The sequence below is a fragment of the Misgurnus anguillicaudatus genome, chromosome 19, assembly GCF_027580225.2.
Source record: "Misgurnus anguillicaudatus chromosome 19, ASM2758022v2, whole genome shotgun sequence".
Taxonomy (NCBI): Eukaryota; Metazoa; Chordata; class Actinopteri; order Cypriniformes; family Cobitidae; genus Misgurnus; species Misgurnus anguillicaudatus.
The window spans coordinates 29,602,634-29,626,431 of record NC_073355.2 but is presented as its reverse complement, the minus strand read 5'-3'; the positions used below and the strand labels follow the sequence as shown (position 1 = coordinate 29,626,431).

The 23,798-nt window shown below is 38.6% G+C and overlaps 1 protein-coding gene and 1 long non-coding RNA gene across 3 annotated transcripts in view; one reads left to right on the top strand and one right to left on the bottom strand.

Moving 5' to 3' along the window:
* xylt1 (xylosyltransferase I) overlaps nucleotides 1-23,798 on the bottom strand; it is a 102,111-nt gene that overhangs the window by 68,613 nt on the left and 9,700 nt on the right. The window contains exon 1 of one of the 2 annotated variants that reach the window (XM_055194191.2): nucleotides 65-432. The exons of the other annotated variant lie outside the window; for it this stretch is intronic. Within the exon in view, the coding sequence (XP_055050166.2) occupies nucleotides 65-331 (267 nt within the window). The 5' untranslated portion in view covers nucleotides 332-432. Of the gene's footprint in view, nucleotides 1-64; nucleotides 433-23,798 lie in introns of those variants that run through there. 2 annotated transcript variants of the gene reach the window in all.
* Nucleotides 5,802-19,944, top strand: LOC129436212 (uncharacterized). The gene is made up of 3 exons (XR_008641750.2): nucleotides 5,802-6,102; nucleotides 12,845-12,917; nucleotides 19,609-19,944. It is a non-coding gene; the product is annotated as an uncharacterized lncRNA (long non-coding RNA).

Below are 23,798 nucleotides of genomic sequence, written 5' to 3'. Positions count from 1 at the left end.
AATGGAGCGCTGCGAACAAGAGATGGGGATTTTCATACGAGCGATGATAAAATGTCATCCTTACCGGTTGCTGTTTATGTCGGTTGGACGCTTTACCCAGCGGTGGCTGGTGATGGTTCCTCTGGAAGCCGCTCTTCGGGTACTCGCTGTAGGCTTTGTTGATGCCGATTCGGTCCCTCTTCTCTCTGGCGTTGTCTTTTCTGTCTTCACCCGTGTCCAGGTTGCTGAAGTTCCACACGATGAGCGTTTGGACCAGCAGCACTGTCAGTGCGGCTATTAACGCGGACCGAGATCTGCGAGCCGACTTACGAGCGCACAGACTGCTGAACATCTTCACCCTGAAGCGGCGAGGTGCCACTGCCGTGCGCCGACAGCTTTGTGGCTCCGCGTCGCGAAAGCAGCGTGGAAAAGGAGAGAGAGAGAGAGAGGGGGCGAGTGGCCAATGTTGCGCTGGAGGAGAGAGAGAGGGGGGGATGAAATGAGTTGATGCGCCTCCCTGTGGCGAAACTGTAAATTACGTGCTAAGGAAACGGAGAAACCTGGCTTGCATAAAATTAAACATTTGCAAAATTTTTATGATGCATCAAAAATATCCAAAACTCTACAAAAATTTGTGTTGTCTCTTACGAATGGTTTCATTATAAGTTTTTTTGGCATATTAATTACCATTTACTATTAAATTTAAGTAGGATGTGATCCTGGATCAGCATTGTTGGTCCTGGATCAACATTTTATTAACCAATTAGATTGCAGGATTAGGGTGCATGTTAGATTTAGGATTGGGTGATGAGCTTTTAAAAAATCTTCTTAAACTATTTTTCCACACTAATTTGGGGGTTAAAAATAGTTAGGGTTTGAGTTAAGGGCAAGTTGGGGTATCTTTGATTAAAACGTTGACCCAGTCGTTGCTTTTATTTATAGTAAGACCATGGTAAATTTTCGTAAAATATGGACATTTCCTAGGTTATTTTAAATCAACGGTTGGGTTTGTCCATATTTTACCAAACCATGGGTTGAACTTGAAACAACCAGCGTATTTTTACAGTGTAATTGTCCACGTGTCGAATCAGCACATTTCAAAACCCTATTCCCCTTTTTAGTTTGCTATATAGGCTACTTTCACATTGTTCTACGAATTTATATGTGAAAGGTGCTGTATGAACGCCTCAGGGGGGTGAAGGTGAACTGAGGTGAGGTGAGCTAACAATTTTGGTTTCCAGAACGATTATCATGTCGTTCACGGGTTAGCCAGAGAAGTTTTCTTAACGTAAATACAATGATCGTTTACCTTTCTGCCAACCTCTTCATTTAGGACCCTTTTCTGCAACAGCATCATATTTCATCCAGCCCTTATTATTGTTCACCCGATCAATGACCGCTAATTGATAGTGTTAACCTGTCAGATTTAGAAAAGAGAGATAACCCAGAGGAGTCAACATCTACAATAGACCCAGGTGAAGAATAGCCTGCAGTTTTTTAATCAAAACTAAGGCCATCTCTCATCCTGCATAGCGCGGCAGCCTCGTGCGACAGGGAGACTTGGTTTCCATGGGAATACCCCATGTCCTCTCCTTTCCTCCAACAGTTCAAGAGCCTGAGAAATAAGGATACACGCGATTTTGCCTCCTGCACATATCAGAGCGTCGTGAGCACCGCTGTTTGTTCACAGCATTCTTGACATCATTAAAATTGAATCAGCTACCCCGATGCTACTGCTCTATAATTCACAACACTGATATCGCAACGCTTTGATGAATAACAAAAGAGCGCGAGGCACAGTCACACTCCACGCCCCTCACAGAATGGTTGAGGAACAGAAAGAAAGCCCCTCAGGCATCATACCAGGAGGTGTGCTCTTACGAGGAAACATCGACATTCACCATCGCTACGTGCACGTGTGGGTCGTAAGATCCATGAACAGGAGTAAAAAAACAACAGGACACGTGCCCCCGGGCGGACGTTTCCCCATAGGTTACATCTCTTCTGTCATACTTCACTTTGTACCTGTGAGGTGATGTCACTATGATGAAAGAATCATATGAATTAGCCTGAAATAGTTACGAATTGGTATTAGATAATTCATAATCATATAAAAAGCATACTGTGAAATGTAAAAATTACTCAAATGAAAAATAATGTATTATATAGTATATATCATAGTATATTCTCTCTCTCTCTCTCTCTAAATGTTAAAGTGTATTAGTATAAAGGGACTATAATTACTAATAATATACTATACTATTACCTTAGTAAATACTATATTACATTGTTTCATTTGGGTAATTTTTACATTTCACAGTAGGCTTTTTTGTATGATTATGAATTATCAAATTGCAATTCGTAACTATTTCAGGCTAATTTGTATGATTCTTTCATCTCAGTTACATTATGTTAAGGGGTGGAGCTTTATTCTTGCAAGTATCACTAATTTCATTTAACATGATTTATTAGATGGGTCTCTAAAATACTTGATTCTTTTTCATCAATCGTGAAATTCAGAGGTTTCTTATTCCCAAAACACACTGCACATTCCGGTACTGAAATTCACATTCATGCATCTGGCAGACATTTTAATCCAAAGCGACATACAGTGCATTCAAACTATACATTTTAGCAAATATATGTGTTCCAAGAATTGAACCCACAACGTTTAGCACTGCTAATGCAATGCTCCACCAAATGAGCTACACATATACTGTACCAGTCAGGAGTCATCTCGACTAGTGCTTCCTTCTAATTTTTAAAGAGCACCTATTGTCCGATTCACATTTTTACATTTCCTTTGGTGTGTAAGTGTGTATTAGTACATGTTATGGAAAAGGCAAATACCCCAAAGTAAACGATTACGCAAGTTATCGTCTCCAACGTAAATCTCTTTTCTTGGACTACAACAAAAGAACGGATTGTGGGCAAAGTTTGCTTCCTGGGATTGGTGATGTAGTAAAGACAGACATTATCATAATTCCTTCGCTTCGGACTTACAGCCTGTAAGTTAAAGGAACAGTATGTAAGAAATTTATATCAATTAATCATAAAATGGCCCTGATATTTCATTAGACATTAGGAAATCATTTTCATTTCAAATACTTATATCACTGACAACAGTGGTCTGCTCAGGATATTGTCATTTAAAAAGTGGAGTTGCAGCCCTCAACTGATGTTAATGTTGTCATTTTGTGTATTGGCCACCAGTTGTGTGATTGCAGTACCAGTTTTGGCCACAATCCTACATACTGTTCCTTTAACTCCTGTTAGCAACCAAATCTTTCAAACATGGTAAGGAGGGTCACGTTTCCGGCTGACGTCAAAAGTATTCAGAACCAATCACAACGTACAGATTAGCTGGCCAATCAGGGACACAGAGCTTCAAATCCGTGCGTTTCAGGAAGAGAGTGAAATCTAGAGCTACAAAAATTCAATTTAATTTCATTTATATAGCGCTTTTCACAATTGTTAATTGTTTCAAAGCAGCTTTACATGAATAGATGTAGGGGAAACCAGAGAAAAATCGATAGATAATATAAGAAGCAGAAGAATACAGCGGCTAATAATAAACCGTACAAGCCAGCGTAGTAATAATGTAACGTATACAGAAAAGTGATAAGTTAAGCCAATGTTGGCTGACTCTCCATGGGATGAAAAACAACCCTAGGAGAAAAACCCTGTGAGAAAACTCCTGGAAGGAGAAAAACCCTTGAGAGAGATGCATATATACTTCAGGAACTGGGTCTGTTTGTCTCATTGTCCTCGGGGTCGAGGACGAGACATGGAGTGAAAAACAGAATCCTATTAGCGTAGGGGTCATTCGCATGTAATGCAAGTGTCATACATTATTTTGGTTTAAAATCCGCTCGGTTCCAGACAGGCTAACTATTGTGGCATAAGTATATTACCCAAAAATGTACTGTATGTGGAAAATAATGTGTATTTTTAACCACAAACCACGCAAAGACATTATATTATACATTATATTATACATTAACATAGTTTTTTAGCAATGAAATAGCTGCTCTCCCCTTTCTCATGCCAGATTTCATTTTATTTTTACAAATGAGCTAATAAAAATTGCAAATCAATATTTTCTGTCCAATTAATTGCTCATGTGACAAGTAGTCGTGTCACATGTTGGATAATGTAAATGCAGCCGTTTGTTCAGGGTGACCTGATCCTGTGCTGGGGTTTATTTTTCCGATAACTACCGACTGTATGAACAGTATCCCTTTCATATATAACACATACATCATGCCTATGTGTTTGCATATTAAAATGTGGATTACAGTAATACAGTCAAAAATATTTTTTCTCTGTGGTTTGTGTTTTCAGTTTCTCCATTCAAAATGTTTTGTTACAATTGTGCCTATATATTTACTTCTGTCTGTCCGACTTACTATAAATGGACAAATAGCCCTCCTTCGCATAGACAGGCTGATCAACTGGGCTGGCTAGATTGTGAAGCACATCTGCTTTAGTTTCACCAGCGCTTATTGAAGCATCTTCATCTTTCAGATTTTTCAGGCTCTGAAGGGCTGCAGTATGCACAGCTAGATTACCTCCTCAACCCTCTTCTTTTGTTTTTGTTCGCTTTGTGGAGAGCATTCGAATTGTTCATGCTGATAGAGATCCATTGTGAATAAATCTGTGATTTCTTACCGAAAAGGACATCAATAGTTATGCATGCAAAATCAATAATCTAAATAATTGCTTTTTATTTTCACCTTCATCATCAAAACCAAAAAAAAGTGAGTGCTCTGTAACACTCAAGTGGTGAGACTGAGTGAGGTTAAATAAACGAAAATTTCAGACAACGAGCGCTATGGTAATGTTCCTGTTTTTATTTCTGTCAATCTCTCCCTCTTCCCCTTTCTATTTCAATCTCTGTTCAAATATGAGTTCATGAATCCTCAAATCTTTCCACTATGGTTTAACCTCGGCTGACTCATGCCGTTGTAATTCCATACATCAGATCCACCACTGAGCCACATCATGCCAAAGGAAGAGAAATGAAGCATTATCAAGTTGAACCTCTGACCTGAGTACGCACTTTCCCAGAGGACAAAAACAGTGACACACTCAGCACAGTCAACCATGCAACATGAAAATAAATCACACTCAAGTGTTCCCAGGCACGCAGTTTACTCGGACTGGCACAGAGTTAAATTACTGTATTGCGCAGCGACTCAATGGCACAGATGTGAGGGGGAAATTAAGAGGCCCATCGCAGCCTGTTTGCCAGCCGACCAAGTTCGGAGGACTGCCGTAGCTCTGCTCGGCATCTTGTTTTCGTGTTCAGAAGATGGTGTCGTAATTCAGCCGCGGCTTTCCTCTCAGGCATCCTCTGGAGTCCTGATTTATGGCATCAGTCATTGAAAGTTGGATATTGGAGTCATGGAGCAATTCCCATCACATCCCCGCAACTGACCTTGACCTCGGTCCCCACGGGGCTCTCATCTGTCACCACACACTTCTGTCAGTATCCAGGCTGCTAACATCAACTCTTGCAAGAGTCTACCGAGCTCTATAATTAACCAGATTTATTGATCTGCTGAATAATTTATCCTCGTTAATTTTCCCTGACAAATTGTTTCCGCTCTTTCTCACGTTTCCTGTGACATTAAACTGACTTGGCTCGAGTTCATTTTGTTTTTGTTTGTGCTGGCTATGACATTGTGGGTTATGAGGTGGTAGACGCTCGCAACACCTGAGAGAGATCCTTTTGTATTAAATTGCACGCACAGCATGCCTCAGTTTCGGAGGGGCCGAGTTGTGCCTGTGAAGGTCGTGTCACTCTTTGAGTCTTTCACCTGCTCATTCTGTTTCCACAGGCAGGGAGCCACCTGTATCTTCTCATGGTTTTTTGACCTTGCACAGCTGCCATAGCTCCTTGGGGCCACACCTCTCCCTCCCCACTTTCAGCAATGATGAGACCATCCATTTCCCACAATGCACCTGCAGCTCCACGGCTGTTGCATGCACTGCCCGGAACCTTGTTAGAGCAATAAAAATAGTAGCATGAAACAGAATGGATGGTGAATTGGAAAGGGACAAAATACTAAAGCCACGGCCAAAATATTCTCACAGGAACGCTGCAGTTCAGCAAAGCAGGTTAGACCAATTAAACAAGCGTCAGCTGCTTTCACTGATTACCATTCACACCTTACACTGAAAGAAAGAGAGAGAGAGAGAGAGAGAGAGAGATAAAGTCATATGGAACGTGTTTCGTATGGTACTGCTTGTAACCCATAGGAAAGAAAAATCACAAAACAGACCTGCTTAATATTTCACCTGTTTCTCTTAAACAAAGTGAGACTAGAGAGCCGTAATATTACATAAAGAGCAAATTGCATTACGTAAGGTCACGCTGATGCAACACACAGCTGGTGCAAGACAAAAAGTTGTGGTTAAAAAAGTGAATGACAATTGTTTTGTTAGATAAGACCCTTATGCCTCATTTGGGATTGTTTAGAGCCCTTTGAAGCTGCACTGAAGCTGCAATTTTAAACTGCATTTAAACTGTAAACTGCTGAGGTCTAATAAAGTCTACTAAATTGAGAAAAATCCTAGAATGTTTTTTCTCGAAAAACGTAATTTCTTCTTGACTGAACAAAGAAAGATATCAACATTTTGGATGACATGGGGGTGAGTAAATTATCAGGATTTTTATTTTAAAGAGCACGTATTTCATTGCTAAAAAAACCCGTTATTTTATACATTTGGTATAATACAATGTGTTCGCGTGGTTTATGGTTAAAAACACATTATTTTTCATATACAAGAGAGAATCTTCGTTTTACATCCCCATACATTTATTTATTTCTCAGTCCGCCACAAAATTCAAATTGGCCAACACAAATAGACGTTTGCACATCGCGTTTATCACTACCTCTGTCTCACATGGGCATGGCAGTTTCTGTTCAAACACGTGGGGCTCTATCTTACACCCAGCGCAATGCACGACGCAAGTGTCTTTTGCTATTTTCCACCCTGCGCAATTATAATTTTTACGTTTAGCACCGCATTGTTTAAATAGCAAATGCATTTGCACCCCCTTTTGCGCCCATGGGCATTCTGATCTCTGAACGAGGTGTGTTCAGGCGCATTGTTGGCGCTTTGCTATTTTGAGGCAACTTAAATAGACTACACCATTGACCATAAAAAACCTGGTCTAAAGTCTAAACTCTAAAGTCAATGGCGCAATATGTTTTTTTGTTATTTAAAGACCGCATTAGTAATATGCGCCTAAACGGGACAACAACGCAGGTTTGCTTAACACATACATGAATGCGCAGCAGCACAAAAATGCTTTTAAATATGAAAGATTAAAGGATTAAATGTAGAAGATTATTATTGAGTCTCTTGAACATAAATGAGGACTAATTATGAGACGTTAGAAGGCACAAAGAGCTGCTTCACCTGCAGCCTGGTAAGTAAATAAATGCTTTGCTTTAAACAAATGCTTCTGTTTTTAAATGTTTTTTTAAATGCTACCTCATGGATTTATTGTATATGATGACTCTGTACCTGTGGATATGGTGAGATGAGAAACATTTTTAAGTAATGCTTAAAAAAAACTGACGCTGTCCAAGTGCTGAAAAGTGCGGAGAGCCGTTTGTAAATTCTTTATCTCCTGTTTGTTACAAATAAAGTATTTTTACAGTACAAACCTTTTCTTACATACTTGCAAATTATTTTTTGATGATATTGGATAGCCATACATTTAAAGCTATTAAAAGCCTGCATTTTTACTTCAATGACTAAATAAAAACAGGTTTTAAAGGTTTTAATAAAAAAATAACAATTTCAATACAACACAATTTTTTAACATTAATCTTAAACTGGGTATCTTCTTCCTCCGCTTAGTTTTTCAGTTTACAAAGTCTGTCATCTAAATAGGGATTAGACATAGCGCCAGCGCAACTTGCTTTTAAAGGGGATGAGAGCTGAGACTCTCATTGGTTTATTGCATGTTACGCCCAAAATACTCCCATTAATCATTAAAAAAATAGGACCTACCCTTTTCAACCATGTGCTCGGTGCACAAATAATTTTTCCCGTCGTTAAATTAGCAAAAGTGGATTCGGACACGCCCATTTAGACGTTGCTTAGATCGTTAAAATAGGGCCCGTGGCGTCAGTCGACAACGCTCCGCTGAGCCTCATTGAAGTTGCATTTAAGCATATATAATGCTGACGTGCTTCTGCCACAAACTGCAAGTCTGGAAAAATTTTATGGTGTCCCTGATTATCAACCTGTGGATGTTTTCATCGCTAAAAGGGAGTTTGGGAACTTATAGCAGAGCACAGATGACAACATGTTTGCTCAAGACAGCGCAAGCTAGCACGAAGGTAAAGCTAATCTTTAATATTATAGCGATGACGCTGGTAGTGACGATTTTCTCAGACCAATCAGTGATCTAAAGTGTTTTCGTGTCACGTTTGGTATCAGCTCGGGTCGCTTGGAACCCCAACCGATGTGGTACAAAAAAAAGTAGCGGGTACTACGTACTGCACCCAATGAAAAAGCGCCATTACAGGCTGTGAGTCCAAAGTGGGAGGAATTATGTTAATGTCGGTCTTGTCTACATCACCAATCCCAGGAAGTAAACTGTTGCCTACAATCCGTGTGTTTGTTGTAGTCCAAGAAAAGAGATTTACGTTGGAGACGATAACCCTTGTCATCGTTTACTTTGGGGTTTGTACCTTTTGGAAATCATTAACATGTACTAATACACACTTACACACCAAGGATGTTTAAAAATGTGAATCTTAAAAGAGGTGCTCTTTAAGAAAGTGAAGTTATCCTTTAATAGAGCCTGCAGGTTTCTGCTATTGCTCAAGTGTAAGGGGAGCTTAAACTAAATACTTGTTATGTATATTATATTTGCATTTCTTTAAAATATTATATTACGGGTGGCTTAAGAATTTTGCAAAATACTGTACGTCAACATACAAAAAATGGTTGAAAGTTGATATTTATTAAACTAAAGCCCTCCATGTAATCTCCTGAGCTATGAAAGAGCAAGCTTTGAGCAAATGAAATGTTCCTCTGACTAGAATCAAACATAAACTAATTTACTGAGCCACTTAAGCAAAGCAGCCAAGGAGGGATAGTGAAATGAAGAGTGTGTATTATGTGGCATGTTATGGCTTGTTGCACAAAGTTTAATCATGGTTGGACATCCCTGCTCACATTCATCTGTGGGATTACACCTTTGACAGGGAGACGATGCTTCACATACTGATAAGATGTTGTTTTTGCTTCGCCTGTCGCTTTCCCGCCTCTGTTGTTTTCACTGCACTCGGCCGTCTAATTCTCCTCAGGCAGAGGTCATTACATTTCTTATCTAAACGTGAGTATTTGGGCTACACAGATCGATGGTCTTGGTAAATGCCAGTTGAGACTGTGTGTTGGGTCCATTTCGAGACTAGTCAATTGCTGTACGTGCAGGATTTAGGGGCCAGATTTACCGGACATGCTTGACAGAGGTGATTGTGGAAGGGAGATCAATGTCTCCGGTGGCTCACCTTTGTCACATGGGGAGCATTTGTGGTACACAAGAGGAAACAAGATTAGGTGTTATTCGGTTATGTTGTACCTTCCTGTGTTTTATAATATCTAATATTTGGATAAAATATGACCCAGACATATTTTTCTGTTAAGTCTACAGCTATCTTATATTAAATGCAGAATTCATTCCAGCAACATTTGTTTTTTTTTAACCGAAACCTCAGTTAGTTATCAAGTAGGTTAACAACACATAATTATTCAACTCAGATAATTCTGTGCCAAGCAGACGATTCAGAGCTGAATCACAGACCTCCCGCTGTTGAAAGTAGGAGAAGACAAAGAATGCTAAATCTGTTATTTCACTTTAAATTTAACACATCCGAGAGTTTGGGGAATTGCCTGTTCCATTATGTGGTTAGGCTGAAATATGTAAAAGTCTCTCTCTCTCTTTCCGAAAAGTAAAACAGAAGCAAGCCCCGGGCGTTTGGAGAGCTGGGTTACAGGAAGTATCTGATGCAGCCTATAAATTCCTACATGTTTTACCTTTCAGTTACTGTAGTGTGACAGTTCCTTACTTTTACTGTTTTTGTCGCCTTCTTTGAAGTTTACTCTCTCCTTTAAGGCTCTGACATATGGGACACCCCTGGGGTGTCAGATGAACCTGACCCTGTATGACGCCCCCCAAATGCAATGTGCTACACTATTAGAAATAAAAATACAAAACTGTTTTCTGTCACTGAGGTGGTACCCTAAGGTTATGTTTTGTACCTTTACAAGTATACAAAACATAATACAATGTTGTATCTATTTGGGTACATTATTGTACCTTAAAGGGACACTCCACTTTTTTTTGAAAATAGGCTAAGAGTTAAACATTTGATTTTTACCATTTTGAAATCTATTCAGCTGATCTCCGGGTCTGGCGTTAGCACTTTTAGCATAGCTTAGCATAATCCATTGAATCTGATTAGACCATTAGCATCGTGCTAAAAAATTATCAAAGAGTTTCGATATTTTTCCTATTTAAAAACTTGACTCTTCTGTAGTTACATCGTGTACTAAGACCGACAGAAAATTAAAAGTTGCGATGGCTGCAGCAGGCGCAATGATATTACTCAGTGCCCAAAAATAGTCCCCTCCCTGCTATTGAAAGTAACCAAGGGGACTATTTTCGGATGCTGCATAATATCATTGCGCCTCCTGCAGCCATGTTACAGCAGCAAAGTCTTTGATTATTACGCCAGAATGAGAGTATAGTTCCTAGCCATATCTGCCTAGAAAATCGCAGCTTTTAATTTTCTGTTGGTCTTGGTGCATGATGTGACTGCAGAACAGTCAAGTTTTAAATAGGAAAAATATCGAAACTTTGGTTATTTTTAGGCACGATGCTAATGGTCTAATCGAATTCAATGCTTAATGCTAAGCTATGCTTAAAGTGGTAACGCTAGACAAAGACCAGAGATTGACTGAATGGATTCCAAAACGGTAAAAATCAAGTGTTCAAAAAAAGTGGAGTGTCCATTTAAGGATCTATTGTGTACCTTTAAAAGTACAGCTTTTTAACATTTAACTGGTACAAAATTGGTCCTTAAAGGTACACAGGTCCAAAGGGTACAACATTTCAATGTGTTGCATACCTACAAAGGCATAAAAATTAACCTTTAAGGGGTACAGTTTTTTGTACATTTGTTTTCTGACAGGACAGAGTGTAAATTTATTTACGTAAAATCACTAATGCTGGAAGTCATGCATTTTGACTATTCTTTGTTTTTTTTGTTTTTCATCCAAATATTTTTCTAATACACCATTGCTTTAAGACTGCACACAATAAAAATTGCTGGGTAGTTTTGAACCCATGTTGGGTAAATATTGGACAGAACACATGCTGGGTTGACCAAGTGTTGGGTTGTTGTTATGCAACCATGTTATAATAAGCCAGCACTTAGGTTAAAACAACCCAGCATTGTGTCAATTTTAACCCATTGGTATGTTCTGTCCAATATTTACCCAGCATGGTTTAAAAATAACCCAGCCATTTTTAAAGTGCACATTTAGAAATACCCGCCACTACCAAAGAAATAAATTTGTACTGAGCATTTTGCTTTACATGTAGAAATATTCCAGCAGTTAGCTGGGTTAAGCACTTCCCTAGCTTTCTGTCAGTACGATGCAGAACGACCCTGTGGGATCTGCGCCGTGGGGCTGAGGCTTGTCTTTTGCATTGCATTTTTCATTCCCGCTGTTTGTGTGCTTATTTGCAAACGGGCGCATATTTCTCGGCCCCCGTAAGAAGCGGTTCATTTCCTTATTATGCAGCTTGTGCAAAGCCACGTCAAATAAAAAGTGGTAAATGAAGATCCCTAAAAACAACCTTCCATCACAGAAAGCTCAGGGGGCGTGTCGCTTACGGCAATGCTTATTCCAGCCCCAGGGTTGCTGCTTTCTCCAATCTGCGTAAACCAAGAGACTTATCAATGTCAGGCCATTTCTCGAATCCCAGAATCCTTAGCACGACCAACAGTAATCTCTCTTTCTGTCTTATAAAGGAAAGTGAGCAGCCACCGTGTACATGGAAATGTAAAATAATAACCTATCCAAAGCGATGGTATCAATTTATCATTTGTAAATACTGCATATGCATTGTGCAATATAATATCAGAACTGGCATAAAGATAAATATTTGTAAGTGTGTTAAAAAGTCACTCAGATTAAAGGAACTATTACAAACAATTTCCACAAATCAGCTATACTGTTTCTCATTTATGTAGCATTTTTTATGAAGCACTTTTATGCCTAATTTAAAAAATATCTCCTTTTCTTTTGAAGTATTGGCATTCTCAGAATTTCAGAGTTTTTTAATCAAGCGTGCTTGCACAAAAGGGTTTTTTTGTACTTGAAGCTTTCAGTGCAGACATCTGCAACTACAGTAATAATAAAATGAAAGATACATGATATTTAATTTTTTTATTGCTGCTACTGTAAAATCCAACAATGGTAAATTTTGATGGGACATTGCACAATGGCTACAGGTAGAGGCCTGCATTTGACATCCAAAGACACTTTCATTGCACTTGCATTTTGCTTATGCCAAATGTTTGATACTACTGTATGCTAAATTCATTTATTCGTTTTTTAAGAGATAGCACGATCAAAATGCATTTCATGAGAAAGTAGAAAAAGCAGGTGGTTGCACAAAAACGTAAATCACTACCTCAATACTTGACAAAACGATTTTATATTGATCCTTGATAATAATACATGTATTTTCTTCCTTCAATGATTTTGCATGGAGTAGGATGTGTACCTGGGTCAACATATTTCTGCTTATAATGTCTTGCAGAAAGTCAGGTGTTCCTGCTCTCAGCACAGCTTATGAACTCATTTGACTGTCACTACAACCATTAGAGCACAAGGTATGTGGCAGAGATCCAGTGAGCTCAACTAAGATAAAATTCATTCCAATCCTGATATATATTTAGGTCTACCAAGGTCCCTGTGTCCTCAGTCTAATGCCACAAGATATCCTCCAGCCCAGCTGTCTGAGCAGATTAATATTGTTATCTGTACAGATTTCCCCCCAGCTAGTTCATGATTGCACCCCATTTACAGCAAAAAAGTTCAAACTGTAAGGCGACTCTTGCTGTGGAAGAACATGTATCAAGTCATTGTCCTAGTAAGACCTGATGCTGTTTTTTGGAAAAATATGCCCCAGCTGGTGAAAATACTGGCACAGAGATTTTACTGTACACTGTAAAAAAATTCAGTAGAAATTGCAGCTGGGTTTCCGGTAATTTACCGTAGATTTAAATGTATGTTTTTAACTGGCAACATTTTGTCCAAAATTGAATGAACATTAAACATTTACAAGTCTTTGTCTTTATAGAGTAAAACTAAAAAAACAGCATCAAGCTAAACATTCTGGGAAACAAAATCTAAAGCAAAAACAGTAAAAGGTTGATGATGATTTCTGGTTCCCAGAATGCTTTGCATGAGGCTGTTATTGTATAGTTTTATTCTGTAAAGATAAATACTTGTTAATATTTAAAATGTATTTAACTTTGAACAAATTCTTGCCAGTAAATAACATAAATGTAAATCTACGGTAAATTACCGGCAACCTAGCTGCAATAACATTGTAATTTCTACGAATTTTTTTTTACAGTGTAGGCAACGGTAACTGTAAAATAGATATAGAACTGTGAAAAAAATAGAAGAAAAGTAGGGAAAAGTTTTCACTCAAAACTATCACTTTCTCCATGTGTAAAAAATAGACATTTTAAAGAATGTTGACACTACACTTTTTCCCATATATTTAAAGTAAATGAGATTATGGCTGCCAGTCCCCAATATTTAATCTATAGAGCTCTGACTTCACGTAGCTGTAAGGGTCTTGATCTTTCTCTTGATCATGTCTTTTATTTTGAAGTCATGTCATGCAATGTTGCCATTGAATCAATATCACGTTTGCACCCTCCATTAATATTGAAAAAATAATGAAATTTCAACAAATCGCCATTATCATGATCAGTGTTTGCTTTAGTTGGGCCCTTTACTCTTGTGTGTTAATGGTAAGTTTTTAAAACACATCTGCTATTGCAAAGAAAACAAAGATATAATGTTATCAAGTAGTTTCATTCTTGTAGGTACACCTAAATAATATAAATGAAATACTGTTAAAGTTGTTTACGAAATGGATATTACAGTACTAGTTGGAAGCAGGGTCAGGTCTGTTATTTTGAGAATTATAAAAACACATTTAAAGGGTTAACCTACTGAATCTATCTCTGACATCATGAATCGGTCTATGAATCTCATCTATGGTGACGATCAACAAAAGAAAGCTTCATGCTGCAATGCATGCTGGGTATCATCGTAGTACTAAACTAATTTATAACTCCCAGCATGCATTGCAGTTGATCGTTTTATTTGAATTTGTTTGATGATTGTCACCATTGTTGAGATTTGTAGGATAAGTAATGATGTCTGAATGTGTCAGCAATTTTTCTGTTTGTCTTGTCACAGTGTATTTACAAACCAAAACAATTATAAATGTCAAAAATGGATCAATTTAATCATGTAAAGCAGCTTAATTTTATATCATCTTGACATCTTCATAAAAAGAAATATTTTTCAACGTAACTTTGAAACACATTTTTCTTTTCCAATGTACATGCGTTTGTACATAAACACATACAAACACAAAAAAGAAAAGAAAGATTGAACTTAGTGAATAACAAGAGTCAAGGACCCAACTAAAGCAAACAATTCAATTCAATTCAATTCAATTTTATTTATATAGCGCTTTTCACAATACTCAATTGTTTCAAAGCAGCTTTACATTAATAGAAGCAGTAAAAGCACAGAAAAATGACAGATAGCACAACATAATACACAATAGCATAAGCTGTCAAATTTGCTGAGGCTATGACTCGACATTATGAACGAGCGTATTACTAATGTAACGTCTAGGAGAAGAAGCTAAATTAAGCCCAAGCAGGCTACCTCCCCGGGGTAAAAAACCCCCTAGGAGAAAAAAAACAAAAACCCCGGGTTGTTGAGTCGAGGAAAAAAAAATAAAAAGTCCTAGGAGGGAAAAACCCCTGGGAGATATATATGTATATAAACACATATAAACGGATAAGGAGATTAAGCGGGGATTAAGCGGGGTTTAAGCGGGTTCTGCCGGTGGTCGTTGGTCAGGCATCAGCTGGGCATCACAGTGATGGACGACCAGTAGATCAGAGGTGAGTCGACTTTCACATCTACCGGAACTGGGTCTGTTTGTCCCATTGTCCTCAGGGTCGAGGACAGGACAGGGAGAGAAAAACAAAATCATATTAGCGTAGGGGCCGTTCACATGTAATGCAAGTGTCACACAGTGATGTGGTTTAATCAGCTTAGTTTCAGACAGACTAACTATTGCGGCATAATTATATTATCCACAGTTGAGGATTTTGCAAATTGGGGGCCCACTGCGACGGTATATATGGTAACTAAGGGTCACCTTCTGATTTTTAAGAGAAAGAGAAAATGAAACCTGTCGACCCGTTTGACTAAGGCCTGTAACCCCACTGTCGTCGTTAATGCAGGTTCAGTGGCAAACAGGTCTATATTGCATACTATTTACAAGATCATGAGAAAACGCCAACATCGCAACCTGACCATACGTGCCAACCCGTTTGACTAAGGCTGGAGGCCCCACTGTCGTCGTTAATGCAGGTTCAGTGGCAAACGGGTATGTATGGCATACTATTCACAAGACCAAAAAAGTGTCGCCAAAATCGCAACCCGACCATACGTGCCAACCCGTTTGACTAAGGCTGGAAGCCCCACTGTCGTCGTTAATGCAGGTTCAGTGGCAAACGGGTCTGTATGGCATAGTATTCGCAATATAAAGAAAGCGCCAAAAGCCCAACCCAACCGTACGTGCCAACCCGTTTGACTAAGGCTGGAAGCCCCACTGTCGTCGTTAATGCAGGTTCAGTGGCAAACGGGTCTGTATGGCATACTATTCACAAGACACAAAAAAGCGCCAAAATCGCAACCCGACCATACGTGCCAACCCGTTTGACTAAGGCTGGAGGCCCCACTGTCGTCGTTAATGCAGGTTCAGTGGCAAACGGGTTTGTATGGCATACTATTCACAAGAACACGAAAGTTCCAACATCGCAATCCGACTATACGTTAAGATAAGGTTTTTATTTATTTATTTGGTTGGTCTGTTTTATGACCGCGAGTGCTTTGTTCGGTACAAATAACTATTTCGAGTTAAGTACTTTTACTAGACAAATTATGCGAATGCTTTGTTGAAGAGAAAAGTTTTAAGTCTAGATTTAAAATTATCGACTGTGTCTGATTCTCGGACATCGGTTGGTAAATCATTCCAGAGCTTAGGGGCTAAGTAGGAAAATGACCTTCCACTTTTAGACACTTTTGATAGTCTAGGGATAATCAAGAGACCAGAATTTTGTGACCGTAGTGTGCGTGATGGATTGTATTCTGATAGTAATTCTCTAAGGTATGAGGGTGCTAGGCCATTTAAAGCTTTGTAGGTGAGTAGTGATATTTTAAATTGTATGCGATATTTAACTGGTAGCCAGTGTAAAGATGCCAGACTTGGGCTTATGTGGTCGTACTTTTTAGATCGAGTAAGTACCCTTGCGGAAGCGTTTTGAACTAGCTGAAGCTTGTTTACTTGATTTGCATGGCATCCCCCGAGTAGCGAGTTACAATAGTCTATTCTAGAGGTCATAAAAGCATGGATAAGCTTCTCTGCGTCAGATGTAGACAGTATATGGCGTTTTTTCGAGATATTTCTAAGGTGGAAAAAAGCTGTACGGCAGACGTTGGCGATATGACTATTGAAGGATAAGTTGCTGTCGAACATCACACCTAAGTTCCTTACCGTGGAAGATGGCACCACAGTGCAGCCATCTATGTGCAACGTGTAATCTGACATATTATGTTTGTAGCGATTCGGTTCAATAATAAGTATCTCTGTCTTATTGGAGTTCAGCTTAAGAAAGTTATGTGCCATCCAGTCACTAACATCGCTAAGGCAGTCTGTTAGCTTAGAAAACGTGTGTGTTTCGCTGGGATGTGAGGAGATGTAAAGCTGGGTATCATCCGCATAGCAGTGAAAACTTATGTTATGTTTCCTGATAATGTCTCCTAGAGGTAACATGTATAACGAGAACAGGATAGGACCTAAAACCGATCCCTGCGGTACACCGTATTTAACCAGGGAGTGATATGACTCTTCCTCGTTTACATAAACAAAGTGATAGCGATTGGTTAGATACGACCTAAACCATGCTAGCGCCTGACCACTGATACCAACATAGTTTTCTAGTCTATTGAGTAAGATTGTATGATCTATTGTGTCAAAGGCTGCACTAAGGTCTAATAATATAAGAATTGAGATTTCACCACGATCGGATGTTAATAGGAGGTCATTTGTAACTCTAAGCAACGCTGTCTCTGTGCTATGGTGGGGCCTGAATCCTGATTGGAACTTTTCATATGTACTATTATTTGTCAAAAATGTGCGTAACTGGCTTGCCACTACCTTTTCTAATATTTTCGAAAGAAAAGGGAGATTTGAGATTGGTCTAAAGTTATTAAGCTCTCCCTGATCAAGCTGTGGTTTTTTAATCAGCGGTTTAATAACTGCTAGTTTGAAAGATGTTGGAACGTATCCTATTTCTAGCGATGAGTTAAAGATATTTAGAACCGGGGTTGACACTACAGGAAATACCTCTTTAAGTAGTTTTGTGGGAACGGGGTCTAATATACAGGACGATGATTTGGATGACGTTACTAGTTTAGAGAGCTCTTCTATTGTAGTAGGTTTAAATGAATCAAGATGTTCGTGTGGTAGTCTAGTGTTAAGTGAACTAACGGGTAGAGTGGTGGCTGCCTGTGTAGCTACGATGTTTTCCCTTGTAGCCGTAATTTTGTTAGAAAAGAAGTTCATGACGTCGTTACTATTGTGTTGGAGTTTACTATTGGTTTCTGTTTGTTCTTTGTTTCTAGTCAGTTTTGCAACGGTGCTAAAGAGGAAACGAGGGTTATTATGATTCTCATTTATAAGCTTGCTAAGATAGGTAGATCTGGCGGTTTTAATAGCCTGTCTGTAGTGTTTAACACTATCTTTCCATGCTGCACGCCATACTTCTAATTTTGTGCTTCTATAATTTCTTTCCATTTTCCTAGTTGCCTTTTTAAGAGCTGCGGTGTGATGATCATACCATGGAGCTGGCGGCTTACACTATCACAATAACGGTGGTTTGTTGAAATCTCAATATTTTTTCAATATTAAGGGAGGGTGCAAACCTGATATTGATTCAATGCAGTTAACATTGACAAATCAACTGTTTTTAACATTGTTTCAATGGTTTGCATGCTATCTGGGTGGTTATTGTTCATTGTATGTGTAGTCATCATTTCTTGTTTATTGACCATGTCATGCCATGCAGTTATGTTCTTATCTGTTGAGCTACTACAGTTATCTGCATTTAGATCCTTCTTATGCTATTTTCTTGGACTACACTTTACAGGAGACTAAACTCTGCCCTTTTGGCAGGCAATCGTAGAGCCCTTGAGTGCTGTATCATTGGTATTGATAGTGGTTGAACAATAATTTTAAACCAGACTGTTTATACCTTACAAACCTTACTGTTTCAAGATGTTGTGGAAGAGTTTCATGTTAAAAGTAACCCTGAAATGACATTAAAAAAAGTTTAAAATGTGGAAAATAACTGGGACGATACATGTTAAAAGCATAAACTGTAAAAAAGATGGATGTAGTGTCCGTGACGTCACCCATAGGTTTCTGAAGATCGTTTATGAAGCTTAAAGTAGGTGTTGCCATCTTGGCCGCACGCCCGCCTAGCTCTACTCTAGTGACAGCAGTGGCTGTTCAACCGTCACTCAAGTGGCCACGCCCTTAATTATGCAAAACTTTAAGGCTTAATATAATTTAAACGGACGATTTACAAAAAAATGCACCCCCTCACAGTTGTCATAAAGGGGAAAATTAGCTATACAGACCAAAAACAACTTTTTTACCAGGCTGTAAACATATTATTTTCTACTGTAATGTTGGGCATTTTAACATAGAGGTCTATGGGAATTGACTCCCTTTTGGAGCCAGCCTCTATTGCAGTATTGCAGACTTCCGTATTGGCTTCATCAGAGAGATTTGAAAGTTGCCCCTCGATTAAAATGCATTATAGGGATCTATTATGTTTAATTTATTAAGTTTTGGATGTACATATCTTTTGAATTAAAGTGTGCAGTGAACTCTGTTGCCATGAAACTCCTGCTGGCGCCATTCATTTCATATTCACTCCTGCTGGCGAACACAGAATAGGTCACGTGACGTCCGTACGTCTATTGGAGTCCCTGGTCACTTTCATTGTAGATATAATACAATGTTCCTTAAGCCCTCTAATCCAAGCCTTAGGCCTAAACGTAGTCCTAAAATCTGATGTTAATCCAGATACATCTTTTTATTGTTTTATCCAAAGTCCTTTTGGCAGAAGGTATGACAGAAAATATAAAACGTTACCAAACATGTCATTTCTCATTCATTCCTACCAGCACACACATCTCATTTCTCCATCATCATGCTCAGCCTGCTTAACGGATGTTAATGCTTTTGTGATGTTTCTCTGGAGGACAGCCACAGAAAGACTGTGTGAATGAGAGAGCGAGCAGGGGTCTCCGAACAGGCCCCCACAGACCAGCAGAGACAGCAGCAATAATACAGAGCACCACTGTTACTGTGCTGATCAGATCATTGAATTACAGAAAGCCGAAGGCCTCAACAGCCCAGCGGGCGTGATTGGAACAATGGAGATGCTACAATCATCTGGACCACTTATAAAGCAATACCCCACTATTGTTCTGGAATTACTGTTTAATAAAGAAAGTTCTGGTGCTGTCTCCAGTGACCATGCCCTCCTATCTCAATGCTCGCTTTACCAGTCCACTTTTAAAAAGATGCATTGGATGCCCAGGAAAGCTGGGGACCATTTAGACTAAGTAGATTCATAATATGGCCATTGTTCGGTCATTTATGCTTGTTTGAGCGTTCATTCTACAGATATGCAAATAACTGTATTGATTACAAAAACGGCAAAACTCCAATCGCAAACAACCTCAACAATCTCATGAAAAATAATTTATAATATTCCTGTTTACTATCACTTCATTTCTGTCATGTCTCTACTGAATGTGTTTTCTAAAGCTGCTTTGCAACAAAGCAAAATTGTGAAAAGCGCTAAAGAAACATCACTGAATTGATGACTATTATATGGGTATATGTGGAGAGCATCTGAGCCATTTCGGGGAAATTTGGGACTAGTCAGGTGGAAAAATTTCAGTGCCATGTGGTTTAAATGACCACAGGCAGTAGCTTTTTATAGATAATGCACCAAAGGGAAATGTTACAATGATGAACCATGGGGACCCATCAAAACCCATTCAGACACAAAAACCTCTTATGCCTCTTTTGAGAGAGAAAAAAGCGGTATGACTATTCCGGTATGTCTAGTGTAGGTGCCTGGGTTACAATAAACAGCCAACACTGAAAATACTGGAAAAAAAACAGATATACAGTTCTGCCCACATGAAAACTTTTGAATACAAAAGAAATAAAGGCAATAATTATGGCCTTTTAACATAATCACAAACAGTGCAAGTAAGTGTGGAAACTGACGTCCTGATGGTCTCTGAGTCGGTCATGGTTTCATTAACTCGTGGCTGCGTAACAGCAGGCTTCCGATTGGCTGTCATGGCAACCGACTGCAGACAGTACCGTGCAGAGGGAGACACACAAGTAGCTCCAGATTCGTTTGAACAAACATAAGGTCTTCAGCCTTTCAGATGCTTAATTGAATTCAGAATGTCCCCCTGAGATGCTTGTTAACCAACAATGCCACCGTTACCTAACACAACCCACATTGAGAGATTCCCGGTATGATCTATAATGTAAAAGCGTGTGAAAAAATTCAGCCAATGCACCTATGCAGACCAGTTGTAATTAAAAACCACTATATATATATATATATATATATATATATATATATATATATATATATATATATATATATATATATATAGTGGTTTTTAATTACATATGTAATTATATATATGTAATTAAATAATAAGTTTATATATGCATGTGTATATATATATATATATATATATATATATATATATATATATATATATATGTATATCACATCTGTGGCTTACCAGTATAATACAGTGGTCTTCAAAAAATTTTTCATGAGAACCACACTGATAGGTCAGAGTCAATAGGAGAGCCATCTTTACCGCAAAGTATCAAAAGTTACAACCAATAACAAAAAGCATGTCTGCTTATCAATCTGTTGCAATGCAATAAATACGAGGGCGAATCATTCTTTATCATTTACCAGTCAAATTTGTAACTGGGACTTCTGGGATTTCCCTTAAGGCTGTCCACACAGAGACGTGTATCACTGTATACGTGGGTGATTCTCACGAAACCATTGAAACAACACGGCACTAATGATTTTAGGTTTAAAATGTGTAATATAGTAACATTAAAAAGCATCAGAATTAACACAATACTGTGTTCTACCTTGCACAATGTGTGATTTCAACATAAGAATTTATAATTGGAAATTTAATCTCATTTTCTGCTGAAATTTATAATTGGAAATTTAATCTCATTTTCTGCTGAAATTCTCATTACCGCAATGTGTCCGGCTGTGTTTGAACATGCGTTATGTTGTAATTTAATCAAATTAACACAAAAATATTAAGAAAAAAAATAAATGGATGTTTTGCTAGACTACTTTAGATGACAGAAAAAATATTTACTGAATATTCATGTATAATAATAATGAAGAAAAATTAGGAAGATGATGTGTCCATGCCTGATGTTCTCATCCTCCGCAACACTTTTTGAGCACACATACAGAATTTTAATAAAGTTTGATTTTGAGTGACCAAGCACATGGACCAGTTACTTCAAGATGGCTACCAGGTAAGATCATTTTTTTACAGTTAATTTGAAATATTGTCTTGTCAGAATGCTTTCACAACATTTTGATTATCATTACCGCAACAGATGTTTATTAAATTTTTATTTAATTAATAAAAGCATAATACTTTGATATTAAATGCATGTGCAGAATCTCCAAATTATGTTCTTTCAGGTTTGTCATGTCATTTTGAAAATAATGTCAGTGTTGATGTTTTCTGACTGTTGCGGTAATGAAATTTTTTAGGACTAATTTTTTTAATTATGTTACAAAAAGTGTTAAATGATAAGTAAAAGTTTTTAAATTAATGTTCTCATTTACTCCAGACTTTGTTTTTCAATGTCTGGTGGGAAAAAAAAGTAAATTTAAGCAATTTTTACATTTTCATGCTTGACATTTTTAAAGCCAAGTTTTCGTGAGAATCACCCACGTATACATTTTTTTTATCGTATTGGCGTTTCATCCACACGGATCCGGCGTTTTGGGAGACTGAACCCACTATTTTTTGAAACCGGGTCCTTAAGTGGATAAATCTGAAATCAACACCCTTGCGGTTTCGTGTGTACAGCCAATCCGTATATTTTGTGAAGCGAAAACGTCATCACATCACGTGTCGGAAGCGTCACACATAACAGCAACAACAATAACGGCGGACTACGTGATTGTGTTCGTGCTACAGAAGCTACTAAGCCTACTAGCTTTATTACAGCAAAATCTATTGCTTCTTTGCAATTGTGGTGAGCAACAAGCGATAATGGACAACACCATACGTTGTTTATGCACATGCTCAAAGTCTTCTTCTCCGTGTATAGTGTATATCTGTGGCAGAATTACAGCGCCCCATACTGGTCCAGCATATATACTACACCGCTTTCAGTTGGTTTCGTGTGTGCGCAGATATTTCTTGAGACGCCGCCGTGTTTACGGATTATTTTTTTAGAACAAGGAAAAAAAAGATCGGATAGGGAATGCACCGGCTTCGTGTGGACAAAGCCTTAATGACACAGGATTTTAATGCTAAGCATTCTTCGTACCACTAGTGGGCCACCTTTCTTTTAATTTTATGTGCCGCTGCACAGAACGTTTGGCGAGTCACGAGTGACATTACTTTGCCGCGAGAGCAATTCGAAAGCATAACAAGCAGTCTGATCTCGCGGTACTTTGATGTCATATCAAATTGCTCTGCGCAAGCGCTGCATGCAATTGAACACGCTTGTCGCCGTGCATCTTGATATAATGGGTATGGTTTTCTAAAAAGCAACGCAGAGGTTGTGGTTTCGATCACAGAATATTTGCGTCTGGCACATGAATTAAATGTAAAATGTGGGGCGGCACAGTTGCTCAGTGAGTAGGACTGTTGCTTCACAACAAGAAGATCCCAGTGTGATCCCTGGCTAGGTCAGGTGACCTTTCTGTGTGGAGTTTGCATGTGTGTCAATGTGGGTTTACTCCAGGTACTCTGGTTTCCTCCCAGAGGCCAAAAACCTGCAAGTTCACATCTGTAGTTCGGTTCATTTGGTCCGGACCAAAAGCAAAAAATGATTCACTGTAGCTTTTTTAGCAGTTTTGGTTCCTTTTCACATCACACTGATTGCTCTGGTCCGCACCAGTTGAAACTAACCAAAATTCTGTCCACATCACTCATTGGCCACATGTCTCTGAACGTATTTCCTAAACTGCTTCTTGATTGGTCAAAATCAACGTGCACGAAATTCCAACGGAACCCCGGAAGTAAACAAAAAGGAGCAAAATACA